Source organism: Dermacentor andersoni, chromosome 4 (assembly GCF_023375885.2).
Source record: "Dermacentor andersoni chromosome 4, qqDerAnde1_hic_scaffold, whole genome shotgun sequence".
Classification (NCBI taxonomy): domain Eukaryota; kingdom Metazoa; phylum Arthropoda; class Arachnida; order Ixodida; family Ixodidae; genus Dermacentor; species Dermacentor andersoni.
The window spans coordinates 131,349,116-131,375,575 of NC_092817.1; the positions used below are offsets into that span (position 1 = coordinate 131,349,116).

The 26,460-nt window shown below is 47.6% G+C and overlaps 1 protein-coding gene across 1 annotated transcript in view; it reads left to right on the forward strand.

Annotated features, from left to right (window-relative positions):
* The window catches only part of LOC126537817 (bridge-like lipid transfer protein family member 3A), a 103,328-nt gene extending 77,237 nt beyond the window's left edge, over positions 1 to 26,091 (forward strand). The window contains exons 16-19 of the mRNA XM_050184899.3: positions 2,734 to 2,981; positions 12,831 to 12,951; positions 15,204 to 15,388; positions 24,597 to 26,091. Coding sequence (XP_050040856.1) covers positions 2,734 to 2,981; positions 12,831 to 12,951; positions 15,204 to 15,388; positions 24,597 to 24,788 — 746 coding nt within the window. The 3' untranslated portion in view covers positions 24,789 to 26,091. The remainder of the gene's footprint in view (positions 1 to 2,733; positions 2,982 to 12,830; positions 12,952 to 15,203; positions 15,389 to 24,596) is intronic.
* Positions 26,092 to 26,460: the final 369 nt, after the last annotated feature.

Sequence of the window (26,460 nt, forward strand, 5' to 3'; positions counted from 1 at the left end):
GCGGTAATGGCGGCAGATATGAACTTACGGAGGTAAACATCGCCTCGTCTCGACATCGTTCGTTTCAGGGAACTAAGCAACGCAAACGTTACGATTATTTGGCACGGAAAACGCCGTCCAGACTGCAAAATTTTGATCGTTATATCCGATATGCGGTGAATAACCTATCGTTATAAATGGTTTTTTTCCCCATAGACCTAATGCATAAAATGACACTCTCATGTCGACCCATCGTTATAACCGATATATCGTTATATGTGGTATCGTTATAAGTGGACTACACTGTATACTTCATCACTGCTCGGCTTCAGTTCTGCAGTTTGGACATGTGTTCTAAGGTGAATGATTGCTAATGTAATTAGTTAATATTTGTTGATTAGTTGACACCACTGTGCAATCTGTATTGCAAGTAGTCTCCACCTCTTCAAGCAGCCAGTCCAGCTGACATGACAGAATTGCTATAATCTAGCACAGGAGATCCTTTATAAGCCTGTTTTCATGAATACAGTCCACGGCCGTTAAAACAGACCTTCATATCGCGTACTTTCGGATATAAGAGATCATTCTTCTCACTTAGTCTGCACAAATGTTATTGATGCAATAAATTCTCCTTTTCAGAGACCCGGCTATGAAGGACAATCGGGTACAATAGACAAAGTTATGTGCAAATTTTGTCTATATGGTGTAAATGTAATGTACCGTATTTACTCGCATAATGATCGCACTCGCGTAATGATCGCACCCCTGAATTATGTCGTCAAAATTCGATTTTTTTATTTCTCGTGTAATGATCGCACCCTGAACTTGCCGCAGCGATATGTCGTGTGCCAAGTCTAGCTAATAATGATCGCACTTACCATCTGTCGAATGCTACGCCAGATGGAATCACGAACTCGTCACGTCTGCACGCACCAAACATTCTTAAGTAGATGCCTCATTTCATTACTTTCATCACTTTCTGCACTTCCATGGCAAAAATACGTACAACCAAACTTGCCTTTATTATGGGTAGGCTTTATAATGGTTGTGGTCAACAAAAACAAAAAAAGGCGCCTTTCGGTTCTTTTCATCTGCACTCGTGAGCACGCAAAAATCGCGCGCGACAATGATAGTAGCCACGTTTACACCGATACGTTAAAAGTGTACCCTATTCATACGCCTACGCTTTCAACACAGCTAAGATATTTGCCTACCCTTGGCGGAAACGTGCCTTGTTAGGATAGTAGTGAAGACAGATGCCGCAGTTTCCGCAGCACGCCGGCCATGCGTTTCTATGTCACTGGCAGCTAAGCATGCCCATCTCTGTTTCTGTCCCCTCAAAAGTGGACATGGCTACGTTATTGCCGCAAACTTGCCGATATTAACGATATTATTCATCACTGATACGGAAGAAACTGTTTCAATGCACGTAATGTACTCACGAGAAGAAAAAAAAAAGATCGCGTTTGGCGCGTTCGGCTTGCTCCGCCGGCCGCCATTTTTGTTTTGGTGTCCCGCACCCGCATCCCGCAGCAAACGCGGGACGAAAAAAAATTTTTTTTTTCTCGCGGGAAATTTAACCCGCGTAATGATCGCACCCCTGAATATGCGTCAATTTTTCTGACAAAAAAGTGCGATCATTATGCGAGTAAATACGGTACTTTGCTGCGCTGATACGTGCATGCAGCAATGTACTGCACACAACTATTCCCAGCCGCTTGCAGAATGTCTGAAACATACTTTTTCTTTAAGAATAGATGCACTAATGGCAAGGTTCCCATGCAGCATAACGTGCAACACCCAGTTGAGAATTTTTGGATGAACAACATACAAGGTTCACCACTGCCCGCTACTGCTGGCTCAGTGCCGGGAAAGTTCTGTGGTTGTCGCTAGACCCAACCTTGATTTGCTTAGGCCTAGCTTAGATCTAACCTAAATTTTGGAGCTGTAGCATGTGGTGCTTCAAATGCAACAGCCAATGATTGAAAAAGACATTGTTTTTATAGCGATTTATTCATCAGCACATTGATTCACACCGAAAAAATAAGGCTACTACTTATGGCATCCAGAAGCACATGAAGCAGTTGAGCCATCTTGCGTGCAGTGCAGCGGCAGCCAGGTGCAGGCTCTGAGTCGAACTTGCCTCACACTGCAGCTCGCGTTTGTACTGCTGGTTTGACAGTGGTCGCCACTTGTCTCGAAACATTATTTTAAGACATATTTTTATTCTACCGAGCACTGTTTTGTGTGAAAAGCTCTGGCCACTGCTTTTGTCGCTGGCGGCAGAGACGCGCTGAACGGGTCGACCGGCTCCCTGCCGTTGTGCCAGCCGTTATTGCCATTCGTGTGGCAACGACACCTGGAAAACAGCGGATAGCAAGGCACCATGCTGAGCGGTAGTACGATTACTGAGTAGACCCATTTAATTTAAATGGTTCTGTCGCTTTTTCCGATTACCTTTAGGTCACTTTTTCACAACATACCCCCGCCCTAATTGTGAACAGAATGAACTTCACACACAATGGGCCTTTCTTGCTACATTGTGATCCCTTGTAACAAGCGTTGACTGTATACATAGCCTGCTATGTACTATTGATTTGTCCTGGCTGTTAGGACTGGTCAAGACATTGCTTTTGAGGACATTTATCCTGACACCACAGAACTCTGCACATTAGTCTTAGGAAACAAATAAAGATGTGATTCATTGGGACATTTGGCCGAAACCGTCTTGCCTTTTGTTCTTGCTTCTTTCAGGGGGGTCATGTGGCGATACAGAAGAGGAGCGATGCGTGTTCAGCGTGCGTTGGGAGAGCCTTGCTCCCGGCGGTTGCGTTAGTGAAACTGGAGCTGGCTGTGGGCTTCGTGCCCTCGTGCGAGGCCTGTGCCTGCGCCTGAGTGCTGAGGCACTGGCGGGCCTCACCCTGTTGGCGCAAGTGGAGCCTCCCCCACAACGGGCGATACCGGTGCGCCTCCTGGTGCACAGCCTCAGCGCCACCCTGTTGGTGAGGGTGTGCGCCTGACCTTATCCAACATGAGTAATCACCGCACTATCTTCAACTGGAGGGCACATTAAAAAAGACATTGTACGAGTTCCTAAGTAATTTCCTAAGTACAATCGATTCCGGATGTATCACACTCGAAGGGGATCACAAGATATTTCAGTACATAGTTAAACCTCGATATAACGAAGTTCACTACAGTCGAACCTCGATATAACGAAGTCCTGTTTGCAGCCGAAAATTTCTTTAAATCGCGAATTTCGTTAAGTCGAGGTTCGCATGTTTCAGCAGTCCAAATAATGATGCAGGTTCTTGGAACACTCCTGGCGTATGGCACCTTGTAGATAGCAAAATTACAAAGATAACCAATAAACCCCGGAACTAATAACACAACTAAGAGCGTGATGCCCGATAGCCAGCGGGTACGAACGCATTTTTCTCCATTACGCGTACGGTGAAGAGCAGGTCTGCAGCAAGCGCCGCACCTAGTGCTCATAGCTGCCACTAGATGTGGCCATCAGTTCCATCATGATTTGTCATCACTAAAAGAAAAAAATCCGTTCACGAAGACATGGCAACCCGTGGCGCAAAAAAAAAGAAATTATGCACATACCAGAGCTATCAACTTGAATATTCTTTCGAAGAAAATTGGAAGTAGTATTGGTGGATCCATGAGGCCACCACTTACGATTCGGCGTCTGATCCGACGTGCAGCATACGACGATTCGGGGCACACAGTGCGTGCATCCGAAAGATTGAGCGGCGCGTAAGCTCCGCCCAGATCCAGCCCCTCAGCTTGACTTCATATTCACGCCGAGGAACGCAATATAAACAACTCTGCACAACACTGCTTCGCTTTACGCGAACACTGTCAATAAAATCATGCCCCTGCGAGTGACAGAACACTTCACGACGGCGCGTTGTGCACTGGACTCCGCTAACAGCCAGCGATAGGGCCGGTAGGCCTAGCTAGGCAGACGCCGCGGCCGACGGCGCTTACGATCCGATCCGAGCTCGTCGAAGAGCGCTTATGTTTGCCAAAACAATTAAGACTGTACACTTAGGTCGCCCGTAATTAAATACAATTGGTTTACTCGACGCAGTCGTTGCGATGGGCAAACGTGCAAGCGAAGTGAGCAGCCTCGCTCAGACGGTCGGTGTGCGATGTCTGCCCGTGAAATGCCCTCGCGTCGCGGCTCCCGATCTCGCCAGTAGCTTAGTGCTAGTGTACTAGGCGCTGCTTTCCATAACAGGCACACGTTCGAGATAGCTTTACTGAACTGTAACTATTTCGCGTCGGAAACAAACTGCAGCACGCAAGGAAAAAAAATTAAAATACTGCGAGAAACCGGCCAGCCAGCGCCGCCTCCGTGGAGGGAACATCACATGCCAGCCGCGCTGTCATTGGCTACGGCCAGACGACGGTGCGGTTGTCGGACGCGTCGGACGACCGATCCAGCGCTTCGGCATGGCAAAACACCTCGATTCCGACTGCCGTTCCGGCCCATCGGACGCCGGATCGGACCGTGTGTCTCCCGCTTTAGAGCACTTAACGCTCGCAGCCATCGGATGATACCGCGCTCAGTAAAGCAATGACGACGTTGATTCATGAACGCTGAAATATTTTATTTAACTTCCCGCAGAGCAATTCTAAGCAACTCAAGTGGAAGCGAAGAACTCCGTCAGCTTCATCTGCCGCTTTTTAATAAGCGTCGGGGTTATAAGGCGCTCGTAGGTGGACAGGGCTGCCAAGGCTTGCTCTTGCGAGTGCGCGCCCGCATACGTGCGTAATAGGTCCAGCGCATCCATGATTTGCTTCGGTGTACCTATGCTGCTTGCCGCCTGGAGTTCTTCGTCCGAGTCGTCGTCCTGCATTTCTGCATCTGTGACGCTCTGGATTATTGCGTCATCGTCCAGCTCTTCAGTTGTGACAGCGTAAGCGTCGCTGAAGACAAAGTCCTCGAGTGTCACGTTGCTTGGAGCACCTCCCTGATCGCAGAGCAGCTGCCACAAGTCAACGACGTCTGTTGTGTCCGCCGTACTTTCGTCACCGTCATTTGCTCTGCACTCCGCTTCTTCATTCAAAGAAACGCTCTCCTTCAATCCCGCCTTCCTGAAGCACTTGGCTACGATCTCTGTATTTGTTGCCTCCCACGACCGCGAAAGCATCTCCAAGGCCATGAACACGTCGATTTTCGTCTCTCTGCGGAGCTCGATGTTCAGCAGAAGCCTTTCGATGACCCGCTTGCGGTATGTACACTTGACGCTGTTTATTATTCCCTGGTCAAGTGGTTGTATCATGGAGGTGCAGTTGGCAGGGAAATATTCAAGCTCAATGTTGGAAAGCGCACAATCTTGAACATGATGTGCTGAGCAATTGTCCAGAAGGAGGCAAATGTTTCGGCCCCTTTTGCGCATTTCGGCATCCAGATCCTTGAGCCAGTTGCTGAACAAATCCCTTGTCATCCACACCTTTGTGTTGGCGGCGTACTTGACTGGCATGCTCCTTTTTCCGCTGAAGCAACGCGGCTTCTCGCTTGTGCCAATTACGAATGGCACACGCTTATCGCTGCCGTCCATATTCACGCACAACAGAACAGTGAGACGTTGCATGTTTACTGTGCTTTCCACCATGGCACTTCTCATTTCTCAAAGCCAACGTCTTCCTTGGCAACAGCCGGTAGAAAAAAGCGGTCTCGTTGGCATTATATATGGCGGAGACGTTGTAACGTGATAGAATGTCGGGAACACGATCACGCAACCAGTCCGCTGCTCCAATTGAGTTCGCTTCGGCTGATTCTCCGCTGGCCACCTTCCCAACAATACTATGCCGTTCCTTGAATCGTTGCAGCCACCCACTGCTGGCTTTGAAGTCGTTGTGCCCAAGAATACAAGCAAAGTTAAGGGCCTTTTGTTGAAGAATGGCCCCGCTCAACGGCATGTTTTTTGCGCGCATATCGAGGAACCATGAGAAAAGAGCTTTTTCTACGTCGATGTAAGCTGCTTCCTTTACCTTCTTTCTTTGTTGGCCTGAACCACCAGCACTGACGGCACTCATGATACTGTCCTTCAGTTTCAAGATTGTTGAAAGCGAGCTCGATGAAATTCCATACCTTTCAGCAACAGCCGCCTTCTTTTCGCCGCTCATCACTTCGGTGATAATTTTGGCCTTCACATCAAGGCTCAAAACTTTTCTCTTGCGAGGTGCACCACTCATCGTGAATAGGACGACGACCTACGCTCAACGAGATCAGATAACCAACTGAGAAAACGTGCCCAACGGCACGAGCGCACCCAACGACCGCTGTTCGTAAACTTACTTCCGGTTGGCGCTTTCCCGTTCCAACAGCCCGGTGACGTCATAGCGTGACGCGTTCCGGAACTACTGAGGCACTCCGGCTAGCACTACAGGAGCGCGTCCGCTGCGGGTTTCATACGTACACGATAGATGGCGCAGCGGCACGTTCTGCTCCTCGTATTGAAGCGCGCCGGGAAAACTTGAGCATTAAAGGGCGCATGTAAATCGCTGTATGCCCGGCCAAAGTTTTTGTCTGCCTGTCAAGGAGGCTCCTGGTACGCGCATGCGATGCGCGAGGACTTCGTTAAATCGGAAGTACAGTATAAAGTGACCTCGTTAAATCGCGGAAAAAATTACATGGTTTTCAATGGGGCAGAGATTGGGAAAAATAAAAAGTGCGTTATTTCGAGAATTTCGTTAAATTGAGGTTCGTTATATCGAGGTCCGACTGTATAATAAAATTCCATATAACAGGGTATTTAACATTTTGAAGCTTCTTGTTCATAGAACACCATGTATATTTAACCTCAAGGTAGGGAAGTGTTTGTACACAATTTCAATATGACGAAACTTCACTGCCACCACGGAGGAATACCGAGACAATAAATGGTAACTTTTGTGGATGCAGATAGCCAAATGGTCGAATTACATGCGGCTGCTTGCGAACGCATCTCTTAAATCCTGAGAGCAACCACCGAATTGGAGCAGCATCATGTTCCATATTAAGTCCAACTGCGACACGATCCTATCGCACCCTGCAGGCTGTATGCTTTAGGTGCGAGTGAAAGCGTGCGAGATTGAGCCAAGGATGGTGGCTTAATAAAGCACAGTCTTCCCGTACAAGCAAGGGGAAAGAGGGGCAGGGGAGCGACCTCACAGTGACGCGATCAAGCACGCACGAGAGTTGGGAGGGGGAGGTTGTCACTCATCTCCTTTTGTGGCTTAGCGTATATGCCCTGTTTTACAGGTAATCCGCCGCATGTGCAAGGACGGGGTGAGCTGAGATGGTGTGGCACCATGCGCTGTCTTTCCATGCGTTTAATGCTGAAGGCTGCGTAATCTCGAGCTTCGGAGATGCGTTGAAGCTAGAGGCAGACAAAGCATTCGCTCTGTACTGATGGCACTTTTTATGATAGCATCATCCCACTGCGGCCAACGCTATCAGGGGTGGGGCGGAGTAAACATTTTCACAAAGATAATTGGTAAAGATTTGTGGCCCCTTGCTTGTGAAAAAAAATCCATCGGCGACTGTACACATTTGCATAGAAGATTGAACTTCATTGTAACAAAATTTCGATATAACAAAGCGATTTGCCTCAATTGGCGGCTTCGTTATATTGTTACGTAGGAAGACGCAGACGAAAAGCTATGTACAAGTATATTTACAAGAAAATACGCTGTCCTTGGCCAAGAGGCAACAGCCCGCGCTAGCTTCTAATCGTCGTCGTCGTCTTCACACTGCTCGCCTTTTCGTGATCGCACATATTGTTCCTAGTGAGGTTTAACTGTATCACTAAATTGAAGTATGACATGCCCATCGCAAGCTTATCTGAGACCTCCACGTGCCTCAAACAGTTTCCAGAGATTGTGAAAAGTAAGAATTTACTTATTTTCTTTTGCAAATCCATCTCAAACACACAAAAATTGATCTATTGTTTGCACACGAATGTTGCAAGTCGCTCACCTTGTAGTGGAGTCTTTGATAACGACATGAACACTGAATGCCAATGTTGCCTGGACCTGACACCACAGTGCGTCTCGCATGCATTGAAGTGCTTGTTGCATGTTTTATTGAAGATAAGGCAGAAATGGGTGCATATTGAAAGCAAACCAGCTTGTATAAATATGTGCATGTGAACGTGCCCATGCCCAGTGGTGTGTCAGTTACAGTACCAACAATACGCTGTTTATATGGCCATTGTCATGTGTGGGCAGCAAGCCACGCAGACCGTTGTGTAGGGTTTACAAATTGGGCTTTGTTACTGGCTTTCTGTTGGAACCAGTCATCCTCACTTCTCGACTGTCCTAAAAAGTCTCCGACTCTCTTCTGGGGCGCTGCTTATCGCTCAAAACGCCTCGCGGTCCTTTCGATTTTGGCCATTCTCTTCAAACTACTGCATTGATGACTACCAACGTTACACACACGCTATTAGTTTAGAAATAGGCGGCCTTCTGCTTGCAGAACATCGGAGTAAATTTCTACTCACGTGTAATCGTGCCAGCACAAATGAGAAGCATTCAGCGGGACCTGCAAATCGCACAAAGGTGAATCTTGTGCGCTGCTACCGCAGCACCTTTGCCGCAAAGCGAAATGCGGATGTGGCGTGCAATGGTTTTGTTAGAACTGTAAGTGGGGGTTCGGCTCTGATTCATTTTTGCCACTCGCATAACTCTGAATTGCCGCTCGTGGAAAGCCCTTGCATACACAAAGCCAAACCCGACAGCGCAGGCATCTCCGGTCTGGCATCCCATGCCCGGCACTACTCACTGAAAAGATTGAGTGTCATCCTCGCTTTCTTGTGGAATGCGTATCGCACCACAAGGCCTCTTGCATTTATGAAGCAGAGTGACGATCTGCACTGCCGCTGTTCGATTGTGAGCGACCACAGTTTGCACGAGCCATCCATATGCACGGCAAGCTATCAACCTGCCCATTTTTCCTCCTTGGCATGTGCTGCCCGTCAGATTCAATTTGCTGTTTGACTGCATTTGCCAAAACAGTGCTGTTTCAAGTTCGTTGGCTATAAATATTTCCGATGTTACATCACGTGCTTGAATCTCCGTTAGTACAGTAAAAGCTTGTTCCTTCGAACTTCGCGGGAGCACTCACTGAATTTGAATAAAATGAAATTTGAACTAACGAAAGTGATGGGAGTGGGAGTACCTCTGGAACCATAAAAGGCACGCCTTTGAGATCCAAGGGAGCTGTTGCTGGGGCACGGATTGATAACAAAGGTGATAAAAACATCTCAGCACCTGTCACTTAGCTGGGAAAGTGACCACCAGTGCAATCCAGGAGCCAGTTCGAATTATCCATGGCAGACCCGATTTGAGTGCGAATTAATTAGCTTTTTCAAAGAAGTATACATGGAGTTCTGTGGAACTGGGCTGATTTGTGCCAATTAGTTTGAATTATAAAAAAAAACCAGATTAATGAGGTGTGAATTAACAAGCTTTTACTGTTGAAGAACACTTACAGAGGCATGGCGGGATGCATCGTTCAATATATTGAATGTGACAATGAAGGGGTGTTCAATGTATGCAGAGTACATTGCCGTACTTTTCCATGGGATTTCCAAGGGGATTTCCAAGGGGATTTTACAACTGTTCGATATAGACAATAATTTGATATACAGTAGAACCTTGTTGATACATTCCCATTATGCACATTTTCCCAGCGTTAATGTCTGCAATCGAGAACAAAAAAATTACGCAATGGAGCTATGCTCATTTTTTGCTGTTTCATACGTTCCGGGAAAATACGACTTTTCGGCACCAATGTTCAGTACGTCGCCAAAGTGAGATCGTATGATACGTTCTCCGGCTGCTAGATCCCATGTAAACAAGAAAATATGCGAGGCGCACGCGATCAAGAACAGTCTATAGCTGCCCGCCACGGCAGCTTCACTGCAGTACTCGTCCGCCCATCTCAAGTAAAAACACCGGCGCACGCAGTTTTTCATTTCGGTACCAGCAAATCTTCTCCGGGGTTGTCGCACGTGGAATTCACAGCTAGCACCACCAATCTTATTGTGATAAGCATCGTCCCCTCTCTGTTTCACAGTGCGTGGTGTGTAGTGCCATTGGTAGTGTACTGCATACTTTTAGTAGGCGATAATCCAAATGCGCCGGTGTTCCCTGCTGCAGGCAGCAGGACATGGGCATTGCATTTCGCATCTCGCAGCATCTGGCATCACCCACCAGCTCGATTTTGTTTCGCTTTCCCGTCAGCCTCTTAATACAATGCAGTAGGAAAACAAAACACGTCTCAAGCTGCTGGAGCACCCACAGCACGATGCGCGTCGGCATCTTGTGCCTCAACGATGCGCGCAACGCTTTGCATTACATTGATGTCTACCAGTTAGGTCTGTCAAATTTTTCACTTCGGATGGTACATTTTCCCTGTCAATATGTTTTTTCTCGTGCTTTTTTTTTTCTCTCCATATGTATGAACGAGGTTCTATTGTATACGAGTTTGATATATCTGGGATCAACTGTATATATGCTTCAGCAACAATGCAACACAAATTTAAAGAATTATCAGACTAGCAAAATAAGAATAAGATGTTTCTTGCCAATATCCACATCTAAAGAACATATGCCTAATAGGAATATCCACTATAACACAGGTATTTTTGTGTTGACTGTGACTTCATCAGTATAACGAGGCTTGTCTGTTGGCTTTCATTAGACAAAAGAAACGTTTGTCATTATTAGTGGATAAGAGCACGAAACTTAACTTATTGAATTTTATGTCCGAACTGCAGCACCGATGACGTCAGTATGACTACACAGATGTTGACAGTCACAGATGACTTCACAGCCACAGCTGCACTGCCGAGCAACTTCTTCGTATTGCAAATGCCACACACCGGAGGCAACGGTAGATCCCTGTCGCGTGTCAGTGCCAACATCTTCGTGCCACACTCGATAGCATGAACGATGTCAAATTTTTCTTCTATGCTGAAAAACCAGTGTTCTTTATCCGAGATTCAGCAAGACGCAATTCCTAGCTTTCACGACACCACAACGCTCTCAGGCACCACACCGAAATGATATTGATGTTAATGTGGCTTCATGTGCAAGCGCACAGGGTGCTTGGAGGCCGTTGTACTGATCTCCGAGGCTTGTTGTTCTGCCAGGCCACCCGATGGGGACAACGCACCGGTGCGATTGCGCGACGAAAAGTGGAAACACGTGTTAACCGATACGTACGCAATAAGCTGGTACGGCTTATGCGGATATGAAACACATTATGTTCAATGGCCGCCAAGTCGGAGATCTGACTTTACTACAGTCAAACCCGGCTATATCGAACTCGCAAAAAAACGCCTATCAGTTCGATATAGAGCATAATTCGATATACGCCTGCTAAATAATTGGATGTCATAAAAGCACATACCATTTATAAAATCACTTTATTAACGAAACTAGCTTAGTTTCGCATAAATTAGTCCTGCATTTTCTTCTGCTTGGGCAATTTCGCTGCCTGCGACGCACGCACTTCCCCACGTTGTCTAAGGAGTCGGAGCAGCTGAGGCCGCAACCTTCCGCATTCGCGCAGAAGCGCCGAACTAATGCGAGTGCACCAATCACTTCGGAGGATGTGGGCAAAGGACCGTAGTTGCTTTCCTCAATGTGCCTACTTTCATTTGTGCTCGGTGCGATGTCGGCGATGTAGTCTTCGTTTCCGGCCTCTACCGTGGTCGCGACAGCATCATCTGCAATCACAAACTCGTCCACCGTTGATTCGAATGTCCCGAAAATTTTGACAGCTCGCTCCAAACTTCGGCAACACCGGCAACGGCTTCGTCGCATTCATCAGAATTTACAGTCCTCACCGAGCACGCGGAAACCGGCACGTATGAAGAACCCCTCGTACACGGCCGTGCGTACGCGTCGGGCGCCATGGGCACCGGGTTGCGAGTCTGGCCACTTTAGCCCGAATCGTGCCGAGAGTGCTCCTCGGAATCTTGCACCCTGCGGGGACACCCAACTTCTCATCGCGTTCGACGCGATTTATAATTTCGAGATTCACGACGAAAGGCGAATTCTGCCGCTTCATCACGGCAACACTGCGGAAGAAGGCCCACAAGGCGCAAACACGATAAACCAGAGAAGCAGCCAGACAACTCGCACCTTCGCAATCTTGCACGAAGAGAGCACAAGAGCTTCTGATTGGCTGTCTGAGCAAGCGCTGTAGGCGGGCCAGGATCATTTTTTGCTGGGGAGTGTCGCTAGATAGTGATCTAAAGAAAGGAAGGACGCTTGATTCTGCAACCCGTGAGGGAGCATGGCGAAGCGTCGTCAGGGGAGAGGGGGTGGCAAGCGAAAGATGATAGAGAAAGAGGGAGGACTCCACTATGCGCGACAGGGGGAGTGTCGACGGCTCGCCCGAACAGCCCGTGGCAGCGCGGTCACGGTAGGGAGAGCGGTTGGATGGAGCCGCGCCGCCGGGTTTCCCCGCTACCGCGAGGGAAAGCCAACTTCTGGGGGCGCTTTTCCGCCGCTTGACGTTCGATATATCGGGAGTCACTGCAATATTTGTTCGATGTAAGCGTAATTTTTGCTATATGTACTCATTGTAACTATACCGTGACCAGAAATTGTTCGATATAAAGAATAATTCGATGTAAACGGGTTCGATATAGTCGGGTTCGACTGTACTTTTAAAACGAAACTACTGTTTAAGTGGGTACGGTTTAACGAGGTTTTACTGTACATTCTTCTTTTAAGCCACATGCACCACAGTGGTTCTTGAAGTCGTAACAAATTGTACAAAGCTCCGTGAAACTTCCTCATGGCAAGTGAGTTGTGGTTTTCTGTGTGCTCAGGATGATCCTGCGTCATCTGGTTCAGGGGGTGATGCGAACGGTGGCCTTCTGCTCAAAGTGCCCCAGTGCCTGGTGGACAGGACGCCCTCTGGAGCTGTCTACATCCTGCCCACTGGATGTGGTGAGTGAAAGATTTGTCCCAGCGATGTGTCCGCCAGAACGAAAGCAGGCCGCCATCATCGTCGCATTCGCTCAAAAGGACATGTGCCGCACTTGAACAAAGAAAGCCTGCTGCACTGACACCCCCACTAAACGGGAGTGTGGGTTCACCCATAAGAAACACGCTTGCATACAGCAAGCGTCCTTGCATGGTGACAGTGCGTGCTTACCAGGCGACGCACTACACACAGATAGCATGGTACGATCGGCATCGCACACTGGTAGCTACTGCATTAAAAAATATACAGCACTTGTTCTTGCTCAGTTGAAGGTCGTCGTAAAAACACATACATGTGCATTGAGGGACCGTGGACAAGTAACTGACTGTGCCGCCATGTTCCGTGCCAGACATTCTTATAAATGCTGCAATTGCACTTGCGCTTTGCATAGTCATTTGGGAGCTGGAATTTTTCTTATTTCTTTGGAAAGAAATAGAAAAAAACCTCATTATGCAGATTTCAAGCAACCTTTACTGCCACATTGCTTTTATTTTTGTTGATAGTGGCTGTGCTTTTGAAGGGACGCAAATTTGTGCTAGCCCGTTAATGCGTGCTACCGTTTAGCATGTATAGTCAGTTATGCTGTGTTCCCACCAGGTACATATTAACAATGTTTCACTGTAAAAGGCGCACCTAAATACAAGTTGCCCCACCACTTTTCCACGAGTTCTGAAGGAAAAAGAAATTGTATACAAGTCGTGCCGGACCAACGCATCCCGTTATGCAAATTGCGGTGTTCGGGTGCTGTGTGCGCCATCGCCCTATTGGGCCGACGTCGGGGAGCGCTTGCAGTGACCAAATCTGCTACCGCATCAGCCAAGGCAGCCTGTTCGCGGTGCACTCAACTCTCGTCTTGCAGCAAAAAATAACAAAGTCAAATGCTTGCTTGGGTCTCTGCACCAAATATGTAGAATATTTTAAAAAATCAACTAGTAGGTATTCAATTCAGGAATCGAATTATTCGAACATTCACAATTTTATTCAGTTAGGCGATATTCAATATTTGCACACCCCTAGTTTTTATTTTGAATTCATACTCTAATGTAAATATCCAGCAAAGGTGGTGTGGGTCAGATTTCTTTTGGCCACCCGCAGAACCATAAAAGGCCATTTGCGGAACCGTTCCATAGTACCCAGTTTGGGAACCCCTGACCTAGGCAATGTGCCTGCAATGAAAATTTGCTACTGGCCGCTGTGATACTAATGTGTCACAAGCCACCACAGAAAGCTTGCCACTAATTGTTTGTATGGTTGGCTTATCGGCGATTGGTCCCCAGATTACGCATACAGGTTTGACAGCTGTGGAAGTGCCCTTCGGGTCCACAGGGGACCAGCTGGCAACTACCATGAGCACGTGTACAAGTTGTGTCTGTGTGCCTGCGTGTAGATAGAACCCTCCGCTGGTTCACAAATTTGCACATGCAGTTCGGAGTCCAAATTGTGTCTGAATCTGCGTGAATGAACATGCGTATCCTGTAGGATCTGCGTGCCTTTGGGTGTGCAGTTGGTGCGATATTTGTACATGCTTGTGCGCTTTCCATTCACACTGGTTTCATCAGTGCTTCCTCTGTCCGTGTCATGTATGGCAATTGGTTCACTCAAGTCTGTGAACTGGGACAAACCTTGTATCGACAAAGATTGTGAGCCGTGGAATGGCTGCGTGCAACAAGGTACCGGCCTCGGATAGTTCTTTCTTCGAATACAGTTCAAACCACTTAAAACGATCCCAGATCTAAAAATCTATTCGTTATGACGGCCACATTTCAGTGCAATTATTATTTTTGAACCCTGCCTATTAAAACTGCCTGCAGATGTAACAAATGCCTTTTTTTTTTCTAAATGGTCGTACTGGTGTAACGACTGCTTTGAACTTAGTCACGGTAAAAAGAGGACGCACGTCAAGTACCAATGCATGGGAGCACAGCCAAGCTGGGTGCATGGCAGCATGCGTCCCAGTGACAAATCCAGGTGATAAATCCACCTAATGTCCATAAGCCTCCCATCAGCCAATAGGGTCTGCCAACAGTGAACATTGTCTGTGCCTTGTCAGTGATTTGGTGGTCTCTGTGTGCTCTTGTAATGTTGCTATGGTGATTGAATGCGCACTTATCTTGCATAGCCGGAGCTTACAAGTTAATCTTGTTCTGTGGTGTGCTGTTGGCAAAAGACTGCATGCAGTCAGCCACGACGTAGCCAATGTTCTCTGTCACTACAGGGTCACTGACTGAGGCGGTGGAGCAGCTGCTGTGGAGAGGCAATGAGCGGAGGCCTCGTTTGGAGTCAACGTTTGAGGCCCACCAGCCAGACCTCAGCGGACTAGTGGAAGAGAACGAGCGGCTTCGCCAGCGGCTGTCACAGCTACACGCTCTTCAAAGGGACAACCGCCTTCTCCGCGAGCAGGTGCGTTCTCGCCCGGGTGCAAGCCAACAGAGGTTGCCACTTAGCAGAGAGGAGAGTATAGGCACAGAGTTGTGAGCAGTCCATTACACACACAGTAAGGGCAGATTCTTCTTTTTCTTTTTTTGCCAATACTGCAGGCAGCACATACTGCCCAAGCAGGAGAGGGTTAAGGTATTAGTAGACAATGTTCAAAAGCTTCAACATAAGTACATTCTGCAGATACACTGGGCAGAGAGCTTCAGTCACCAATTATTTGATGAAAAGAATGTTGGAACAGCTTCATCCGTGCAAAGTTTGGGAGTAGTACATTGAAACGTGTCGCCCGATATAGACAAACAAGTACACATCACGTGGTGGTGACGATATACAGCGCAAGAGTGATTAGCTCTCGATCACATTGTCTATGCGAGTAGTAAATAAATTTAACTCTTTCATAAACAGAAGTTAATTTGTGAGTAAAACAGAATTTTATTTAAAATTGTTAATTTTTTGTAAGAAAATACACTTCTTAAATGCCTTTTTCTTTTCACTTTTTAGTTAGGAATAAAATACACTTCTCAAACGCCATTTTTTTTTCACTTTTTAGTTAGGGTGAAGTGGTCGCCTAGGGCGACCACCATGCACCAAGGATCAAGTAGCCACTTTTGGTGAAGGTCAGCAAACCAGGCCCGATTTCCTAGTGGGCACAATGAGATATTGCATATCTCGCTCATCCATGTCATCCTTGAAGGTGGAGGTGTCGTACGGAAGCTGGCACACGTCCGTGAAATCCATCTTTCCGACTGGTGCTTGTAGTGATGTATACATATAGTAGTGTCTGCACAAAGCTTTGATTTTATTATCTTGCCCACCTCGTTTGATGGAGCCCCAGAAATGCTACTGGCATGTACCATTTGCATTGCTGGTGAGCCTGGGCATTTGTCCGAAAGACCTTTGTTGAGGACGCCTTCAAGATAAGCTACTCCCCTAGTCGCAGCGTTCGTCTTAGCGGCGCTTCAAATACCATGAATACATCGAATGCCCGTCATCTCCTGTCGAACACGACTATTTCCAGCCTACCTGAGGAAGATTTTCAAGTGATAACAGTGCTGTGAGCCCTTATCAACTCAAACTCTAATAGGACGAAATATCCATTAAATCAGAACTCTTTTCTAGCCGTAGTGTCAACCCATGTGTTCCTCGCCTCTAATCTCGAAAAAATTTTGCTCTGGACTCCAGATATCTCAAAATCCTAATTGGAAAATACAGTAAATGCTCGTTAATTCACATCTCACTAATTAGAAATGTTGGATAATTCGAAGTAGCCGTCGCGGTCCGTCCAACAATGTGTTGAAAGCAATATGTAACACAACCTAATAATTCACACTGAAATCTGCACCGCCACCGATAATTTGAACTCCGCGCTATCGTGGATGGGGAGAGTGCGAGTGCCCAGGAGCATGTTGGCGACACTGGCGTCGCCGCGCGAGCTGTGCTGCTTTGTTTTTTTCCATCAGCGGCGAAGACGATAAGACCATTGCCGCGTGCAATGTTCTTTGTGTACGAGTGAAAGCGTGCAAGGGTGAGCCGGCGAACGCCGCTCAATGTCACACGTGCGCGAGCCAGGAAGGCTGGCCGAAGCATGCCCTCTCCTGTCGTGCGCGAGGCACGGGTGTGGGCTTAGGAAGGGAGCGGGGAGGGGGGGGGGGGGGGGGGGGGGAAGGGAAGTTCTTTTTTGGAGGCTGCTGTGGCTGCTGCTTACGGCGCAGTCATGCAGGCGCCGTACTTTGAAAACAATCTGCTATATGGCCAAAGTGCGCACCCACATGGGCCGCATCTTCACAGCGATCTGCCGTGGTTTCAGAGTGCACGTAGTGCCGGTAGCTTCGTATGTGATGTTCTTTCTACGTTTCATTCGCGTTGAAGCGAGAGCTGTACGAAGGTCAATTCGCTCACTACTACTGCCATGTTTCCTCACTCCAGTGTTTTTCAGCGAGTTTCTGTGGTCATCGAGCGAGATGTATTCATGCTTACCTGTGCGCAAGTGACACTGCGCTTGTTAATCTACAGTAAAACCTCATTAAACCGTACCCGCTTAAACACTAGTTTCATTTTAAAAGTAGTGAAGTCAAATCCCCGACTCAGCAGCCATTGAACATAATGTGTTTTGTATACGCATAAACCGTACCAGCTTATTGCGTACACATCGGTTAAAATGTAGCATTTCCACTGTTCGTCGCGAAAACACGGCGGTGCGTCGTCTCCATCGGGGGGCCCGCTAGAACAACAAGCCTCAGAGATGCGAACAACGGCCTCCAAGCGCCTTGCGCGTTTGCGCGTGAAGCCACATGAACATCAACATCATTTCCGCGCCGTGCCAGAGAGCGTTGTGGCATCGTGCGGAGAGGACTCGCGTCATGCCGAAACTCAGATAAAAAGAGACGCTGGGTGCTCAGCATAGAAGAAAAATTAAGACATTGTCCGTGGTATCGAGCGTGACACGAAGAAGTCAGCGCTGGCACGCGACAGGGATCTGCTGTTGACTACGGTGTGTGGCGTTTGGAATGCGAAGAAGTTGCTCGGCAGCGTTGCTGCGACCGCGAAGAGAAGTCGGCTACGTGTTTCAACTTTTCGCCATCGTTGCCTCTGTTGTGGCCGAAGTGTTGACTAGCGACAGTGATGAGGACGACACGGAAAGCGACAGCATGGGCGATTCAGGCCCGACAGTGGCAGAAGCTGCGCGTTATGTCAGCCTCATGAATGCAATCGTTGTGACCAGAACAGCACCTGGCAATGAAAAAGGTGCCCCGGCACTTCTGCAGGACTACCGCGCGTGCACGGAGAATATGTAACGCCAACGAGGAATCTGCCATGCAAGTGTTCGCCGAGAAGAGGGAGCTGGCTGGAAAGCTGGCACGCAGCTTCAGTAAGTTTGAGACCCCTGTCATCATGCTAGGCCGCAGCGGCATCAAACGAAAATAACACTTTTGTCATGCGAACTGAATAAATACTGCATGTTTTTTCCCCTTTCATCGCCCTCTCCCTAAGTTCCGTGTTTCGTTTTCAACAGGTAAGTGGGCGATCTCATGCTATTTCGGTTAAACAGTACTACCGTTTAGTACGTACTTTTTCCGAGCTCCAGCCAACTGCGGTTTAACGAGGTTTCACTTTAGTTAGTAAGCGAATGTTTACAAGTTTAAGAGGCTGATAAAACTACTATTCTTACTTCGTATAGCTATCTACTAATTTGCTATCGCAATCGATGCTTTGCTTTTCGGGTGAAACTGCGACATTTTTTTTCTCCATGCCAGTCAGTGCGACGAACACATGGATGGAGCAAGAGCCATCTTGACGTCGGGCACGTCGGACCGCATTGGCCGCGTCCAGTTACGTTGGCTGCGCCAGTGATTCGAAGTATAGACGTTGTGGTTCATGCCAATGTGACGCAGCATGTGCGCACACATGCTCACACCTTGTCACACTATACAGTGAACCCTCGTTAACTCGAACTCGCATATCTCGAAATATCGGTTAAGTCGAAAGTTTTCCATACCGCACCTTCCCCACCCATAGGTGTTATGTGTTTGCTCCTGTTTATCTCGAAGCATTTTTCAGGCATAATACGAATATCTCGAAATTTTGACCGGGACGGCTGAAGGAAAAGGCCATCATCGAAAGGTGATACAGGCTCCAAGCGAGCGCTTGGTTCCTACTAAGTGCCGAACGTGGTCACTATCTAAGGGCAAATACAAAATTCCCGCGGACGCAGCCGTTTTCCGTCAACCGCTTCAAGTAACCTTGGAAGCAGTCACGTGGTGTGCGCCGCGTGCGTGCAGGGGCTCATGGGTTTTATCGGGCAGTCGCTCCAGTGGGCTCTCCACCGCATTTCGCATGTGCAAGCGCTCTTAGGTGATTGTGCGTGTGCGGTTCTGTTAGTTCTCTGTTTCGTCGCACTAAGCGCACGATGCATTGACTGCGATTTTTTTGTTGTGTGTGTGTGCGTGTGGTGTGGTCAACGGACGACAACGATGTCCCGCCCCAAGCAATGTAAATCTCTGACACTGGAGAAAAAAGTCGCGTTAATCAAGGAAGTGGAGAAAGCAGGAAGGTCCAAAACAAGCATCGCCAAAGAATTCGGCATCCCCTTGTCGACGCTTTCGACAGTTCTAAAAAGTGGCAGAAGGTCTTGGATGGCTTCGAGCAAAGCTTTTCCAGCAAGCGGAAGTGGTTTTGGGTCTCGAAATTCCCGGACATCGAAGCAGCACTCATGCTGTGGCTCCGGAATGTCAGGGCAGCCAACCTTCCCGTGACAACCCAAATGATGATGGAGAAGGCAGACGCTCTGGCGTTGCAGATGGGCCACACAGACTTCAATTGCAGCACTGGCTGGTTTGAACGATTTAAAAAGAGAAACAATGTGGCCTCGAAGCCTATCCACGCCGAAAGCGGCACTGTTGATGAAGGGTCTGCAGACACCTGGCGCAACCACCGCCTCGCTGAGCTGCAAAAGGCTTACGCGGGCAAGGACATTTTCAACCTCGACAAAGCAGCACTGTTCTATAAGATGCTGCCTAGCCGCACATACGCGCCGAAGGGAGAAGCGTGCTCAGGTGCTAAGCAGCACAAAGACCGAGTGACAATACTTTTCGGAGCCAACTCCACCAGCGATGAAAAACTGCCACTGCTTGTTATTGGTAAGTCGCTCAATCCAAGGTGCTTCCGAAATGCACGGCTCCCAAGAGATGCAACTTACCGCGCCAATAAAATGGCCTGGATGACTGCAGCACTCTTTGAAGAGTATGTACGCGCTCTTGACCACAAAATGGCAAGGGACGGCCGGAAAGTGTTGTTCGTTGTGGGCAACTGCCCCGGCCATGGAAAAATCAACAACTTGGAGGCAGTCACGCTGGAGTTCCTGCCTGCTAATATGACGTCCGTGCTCCAGCCGATGGACCAAGGAGTCATTGAGGTTGCTCGCAAATTCTAGAGGAAGAGCCTCCTGCACCGAATTTTGTGTTCTTACGACAGTGGTAAGGAGTATGAAATAGATTTGCTGGGTGCAGTCCACCTGATTGCCAAAGCCTGGCAACAAGTACGTCCATTGACGATTGCTAGTTGTTTCGCGCATGCAGGATTCTCGCGCGCCGAGACATCGCTCGAGCCAGACACTGACGAGTTCAGTGATTGTGATGAACTTTGTGACGAAGTTGGCAAAGCTACCGGCTGCGCCAGCGATGCCGAAGACGGTGAAATCACTTTTGAAGAGTACGTGCTCTACGAGTCGGACGTGCCCATTACCGGAATGTTTTCCGACGCCGACATTGTTGAAATGGCAGTGAACGGTGGTGATCACGCTGATGAAGAGCAACCTAGAAAAGTGCCGACAACTGCAGAAACAAGAAACTTGATACGCTTACTCCACAACAACGTTGAATGCAGCAGCAACGAACAACGGCTCATGCGGTGCGCTCAGCAGCTCGAGGACGCTTTTCTCGCGCCGAATGCCAACGCAAAGCAGGCAAGCATCACCCAGTTCTTTCCAAAATAATAAAATTCAGTTTTTCCTGGGAATTCTGCATTTATTGCAAAAGCTCCCCTCGTGCTGTGGAGCGTTTGTTAGCAGTGCTGGTTGTTACTGGCTCTTTCAGTGACCCGGTCACTGAAATTTTCGGCATATTGCTTACCTCGAAACTCCGCTTATCTCCAAATTTTTCCCGGATTTTACAACTTCCAGTTAACGAGGGTTTACTGTATATGTGCCTTAACCGACTGATCTTTTTCTCTGACTTTTATTAGTTCAAATTTTTTATAATACGAATTTTTGTAGCATCCCTGTAGAATTCGAATTGACAAGCTTTTACTCTACCTGGCGCAATCATCAGGGGAGTGTGTGCAGCGTTGCTTGCACTCGCTTTTTACCCGGTATTGGCTAACTAGCCAAGCCAGATGCTGTGCCGGGACACTGTCCCTCCCTCTTTTTGTCTCTCTCTCTCTCTCTCTCGCCTATGTTTCCCCTTTCGTTCTGTCTGTCTGTCACTACTCGCGCGCACTTGCTCAGCTGCTCACTGTCATTTTCTTGTGGCTTTACGCAGCAATGGTCTTCTTTCTTTCTTCCCCTCTTAGTTAGGCTGTTGTCAGTGATGCATCAATTCAATCAAAGCATGTTAATGACCTCGAGCAGCATTGTTTGAACTTCTGAGCAGGTGCTACCAGGCAGCTGTAACATTGCATAATATAATGACAATGACACGCCGCTTTTGGTCTGATTACAAAAGCATATTGGTTACGGAAGCTCGTCAGGCTCGAAATGATGGGTGTCATCTATAATTTGATAAAGTGAGCAGTCAAACGCTGTAGTATGTGCTTCTTTGCAGTGCCATCACAATGATAATGCTGTCGCAGTATCAGCTGTCAGGAAACCTGACTCTGTTGTTTCCTCGAACCCCTTCTCCATCTTGGGGTAGCGGGCTAGAGACACATTACTCACGCTAATCTATCCACTTTTCTCCCATTAATGTTCCCTTCATTTTTTTTCTCTTTATTCCCGCACATTACTACTGAAAAAATTTCTCAGCTCTTAGAAATGGGTAAGGCAGTTGCGTGAGACTTGCAAATGAAGTTAAAAACACCCCATGCTTTCCTTCATGTTTGGCTTGCGATGGTAAACTTGATCCTGCTTATCAGATTATAGTAGCCCTGCTACATCTTTTATGAAAGAAGTGGAACGTGCTTCAATACCCTTGCAGTTTTTTTTTTCGTCTTTGCTTTGTTCCTACGGCACTGAAAGCTGCATGTCCACCTGCACAGGGCAGGGCTCCACCTGTCATCATACCAAGCTTTTGTATTGACATGACCTCAAGATTGTGTGGTGTTGTGACTGTCCATCACGTGGCCATCTTAGAGGCAACAGCACTGGCAAAGGGGTGTTATTCATTACCTTGAGATGTCAATATATCTTTGGTGAGGCTGTGGCTATCACAAAGTTTTTGACCAGTAGCAGTAATGTGAGGAATTACTGACATTATATGCAAAGGACACTGAATAATAGGTCAACAGGTATTTCACCTGTATGCTGTGTGGTTGGTCTCCAAATTGTAAACAAGCATATTAGAGGCGCAAAACACACTTGTTTGCTGTTAATACATCAATAGGCAGTGATTTATTATGTGTAGGAGTGTTTTTCCACAAGAAAACACAAGTACAATCGCATCTCGATCATTTGATCTCAAAGGGGCCCAAGATTTGTTCGAATTAAAGGAAGCTATTTGAATGGAGGACTTACCTATAGTGGTGCATGTGCACTGAGCTAATACTTGAGTGGGAAGTTCTACAAGATTTATTCACACGTATTTACACATTACAGTCAATAATTAGGCGTATCGGTGCTCGTATTGCGATAGGAGACGGCGGGTTCACGCGTGTATAATGAAAGGAAACTTACCACGCCCCGTGACAATTGCCCCTTCGAGCTGTTTGTATGCTTCACTGCGTAAGACTGCTGTATTGGGGCGAAGTTGACTTTCGGGAACCGGCGTTATGAAACGCCCCATGCCTTCCGCACTCCGAAGCCGTTGCCGAGCATTACAAAGGCGGAGTCAGTGCCATTGCTAGCAGCGGCAAATTGTTTCAATGAAATACACGGCACCGAACAGCAAGGAGCTTGGTAGTGAACGTCGAAGCAGCTAGGCCTAGCGTGGCCGCCGTGTGGCTGCAGCTGCCAACAGATCTGCACGCGAGAGCGTCGGCTCGAGGCGGCGCGATAATCAAAGCAGTGTTGGTGGCTTCCACTAATGCCGTTTCGGACATGTGTCAAGGCAAAAAGCAAGGAAAGTCGGACGGCAAAGGTTTTTTGCGTCCGAAATTTGAGACGTTCTTATAATTGACTCTATGGGGTACATGGCGGTGCTGCGACACTAACAGAAGACTAACCGTCACTAACAGAAGTAATCGGTGATGTGCGTCTGTGCACAAATTTCCACCACATTCATTTTTTTTTTTTCGCGCACGGCGATGAGGAGTCTCTCCTAAGCTCTTCCTCTAAACCATGGTGGAGTCAGAGGAATGCTGGTTGGAGGCACCGCCGTGTGATTTGGTGCTTTGGTGAGAGCATTGTCAGAGCGCAGTAAGCTCGAACTAATCATCACAAATACTTGAGCGTTCGAATTACCAGGCGTTTTCACCCATTGGAATACACAGAACTTTGACAGGACCACAGTGTCAGTTCGAATAAACCGTAAGTTCATATTAAATGTGTTGGAATTAACGACGTTTGACTGTAATCTATCTATGCAGTTGTGCTAGTTCAGTTGAAGCCACAGGCGCCTTTGATAATGATACTAAGCCGTCTCGCAATTAAACTTTTCAAATGAAGTACGGTACATAAGCAGTGCTTCCTAAGGTGGGACTTGCAAAATAGTCTATACAGCTATGTTTCAAACAAATCCAACTTGCAGCATTAATTGTTCGCGTTGCTTCGTTTCTCACTGTCATAATAGGTTTCAAATGTCGTCCTCTTCGAGGTCCACATTCTTTTTTCTTGGGTGTTGTACAAGTGATTCAGGCTTAACACCATATTTCCACGATTCTATCGCGACCCTGATTGTAACGCAAAGCCATATTACCACCCAGATGTAAAAAAAAGAAATAACTCTGTGCCAACTCTACCGCGCATGTCAAGTAACAAAACCTGAGTCGACGTGTGATGTGTTGAAACAACTTTATGGAACATACAAAGGCATACAGACTCATACGCAGCTAAACATTAGTGGCTAGTTGCTATTGGAGTCTGACGACACCTCCTTTTTGCTGTCTATCGACCGCATAAAGTAATCTTCAGTTCCATCTGATGCATTAGAAATGCCGCACATACAGCAGAATAGAAAGAAGTGACCACAAATCTAGGCAAAAAACAATGTCTGGTCAATGTTGCTGTAGCTAACTACCTTGCATTGAGCTTTTTATTTTAGTAAGAATCGTGTTTGTTTTTGATTCTGAGTAAAATTAGCTACTATTGTAACGCGCATGCAAAATTGGATGCACTTCTTATGCAAAAAAAGGTGCGAGTTAGAATTGTGCAAATAGGGTGTTTGCTGCATTGACCAGCGTACTCGCTGTGTAGATTAGCTATGCACATTGCCGACCAAGCACACATCTTCACACATGCTATGTTCACAATGCTGTCTCGTGTTCTAACAAGTGACCTGCCTGATGCGGCTTTTCGTGTACGCAGGTAACTGAGCTAGAGAACAACAGTGCGGGTGAGCAGCGGCAGATCGAGGAGCAGCGTGCAGAGTTGAACCGCCTGGAAGGAGAGAAGCACTCGCTGCTGGCCACCCTGCAGTTGCTCCAAGAAGAGCTCAGCCACCTGGAGCGGACATCCTCATCGAGCTGTGACCCTTTCTGCGGAGCCAGCAACTCGTAGACATTCCCGTCTCTCACGCCTGCGTTGCTTTGTGCACTGTGCATAGCTGCCGCAACAAATGAGTGCAGAGCCCCCCCCCCCCCCACCGGCAAAGTCCACATCAAAAGCTCCAACGTCCTGCCGTGTGGCGATTACCATTCGTGCGCTGCATGGCATCACTGCGGAAGACGCGAAACTTCGACTACGCCCACATTAGCACCTTCCGTGCCTGTCTTCGATGTGTCGTGACCACTCCTGCCCAGCCCCTGGAGTTAGCGGAATTGTGATCAACGAAGTGTCGACTTGTTCCTGGAGGCATTGCCACTCGTTACCGTGACAGTGCCTCACTTCTGGCTCGCCTTTGTTATCTTTGCAACATCGAGGACTGCCTCCACCTGCTCACCTTCGAAACAATGGGCAGCGTTGGAGAGCCATTTGCCGAGCGACTTGACCCTTTCGTTGAAAAACAGCACTCGATTCGCTGCACCATCCTGATGAAGTCTTCTCTGACTAGATTGCCGTGTTCTTTGGATCCCGTCAACACTGCAAGCATCGTGGCAACGGCTCGAGAGTTTCAAGTAATATGGCCTTCATAGGTGTCATAGGGAAGGCATCGGAAGAGAGAAACAGAACATCATCCTGTATTGGATTAGCAGAGTTCAGAGCTATCGGTTCACTCATAGCATGCTCACTTCTGCTTCAGTGCATTTTGAGGTAAGATGGCACCCGAACTAATGTAAGGAGCAGCATCTACCTGGAATAAGTGCCCATTTTGAAGAAGGGGCAGTGGGTGCATTGCTCGTTCAATGTTTGTTGGAAGGACTGCTTGCTCGCCTGTTCACTGCTTCACGAGTTTTGTTTTGCCGAAATTCACTTCGTCACCTTCAGGCCCTTGTTACTTGTTGTTCAGAGTGAAATTAAAACAATGCCAGCTGTACGTGCATGCATACCACCGCTGACTGAAGTTCTTGGAACACGTGGGTAACGCATTGGTTGTGTGATTTTCTGAGCAAACCTGCAAAATCGAAGAATGAATCCTGGGCTACTTGGCGTTGCAAATATTGTTGTACAGCTCACTTCAGGCAGCACAGCCAGATTATTTGGAAATTAAGCCACAAGGCCCGCATGTTCCGGAAACCTTCTCTAGGATGTTTTACGATATCATGTGCTATAATGGACGAACGAGATGCAAGCATGTTAGGGCTAACTAGAACATTATTTTATTTCTGCCTTTACTACTTTGCAGTGTCAACGTGGTACTGGCTTGTACGGTTAGTCTGACGCCTACACTGCTCTTGGCAATAAAATGCACATTGCACCATTGCACTCGAGTTATTACCCGTAGAATGTGTTTTAGTTAATATTTTCTTTACGTATGTTTCATTGGTCTGTGGTAGTACATGTCAAGATGACAGCACATGGTAGTCTTTTCATGAAGGCGCTTTCAGGGTCCCAGTGATTGTCTGTGCATGGTGTCGCCAGTTACACACATTCAAAGAAACATCGGTTTCACGATGAGGTTCAAAAGCCACAGCAGAGCTCGATGCTTCTGAGTATCTTACCATAGCACAACCATTGTAGTATTACTGCTATAAAACTACGGGGTTGTTTACTGCAAAGGTGCAATTGGAGGAAGTGGTAACGGTGACAGTAATGGTTGAGCAGTAACACTGCTCTAAAATACTCTGTTGTC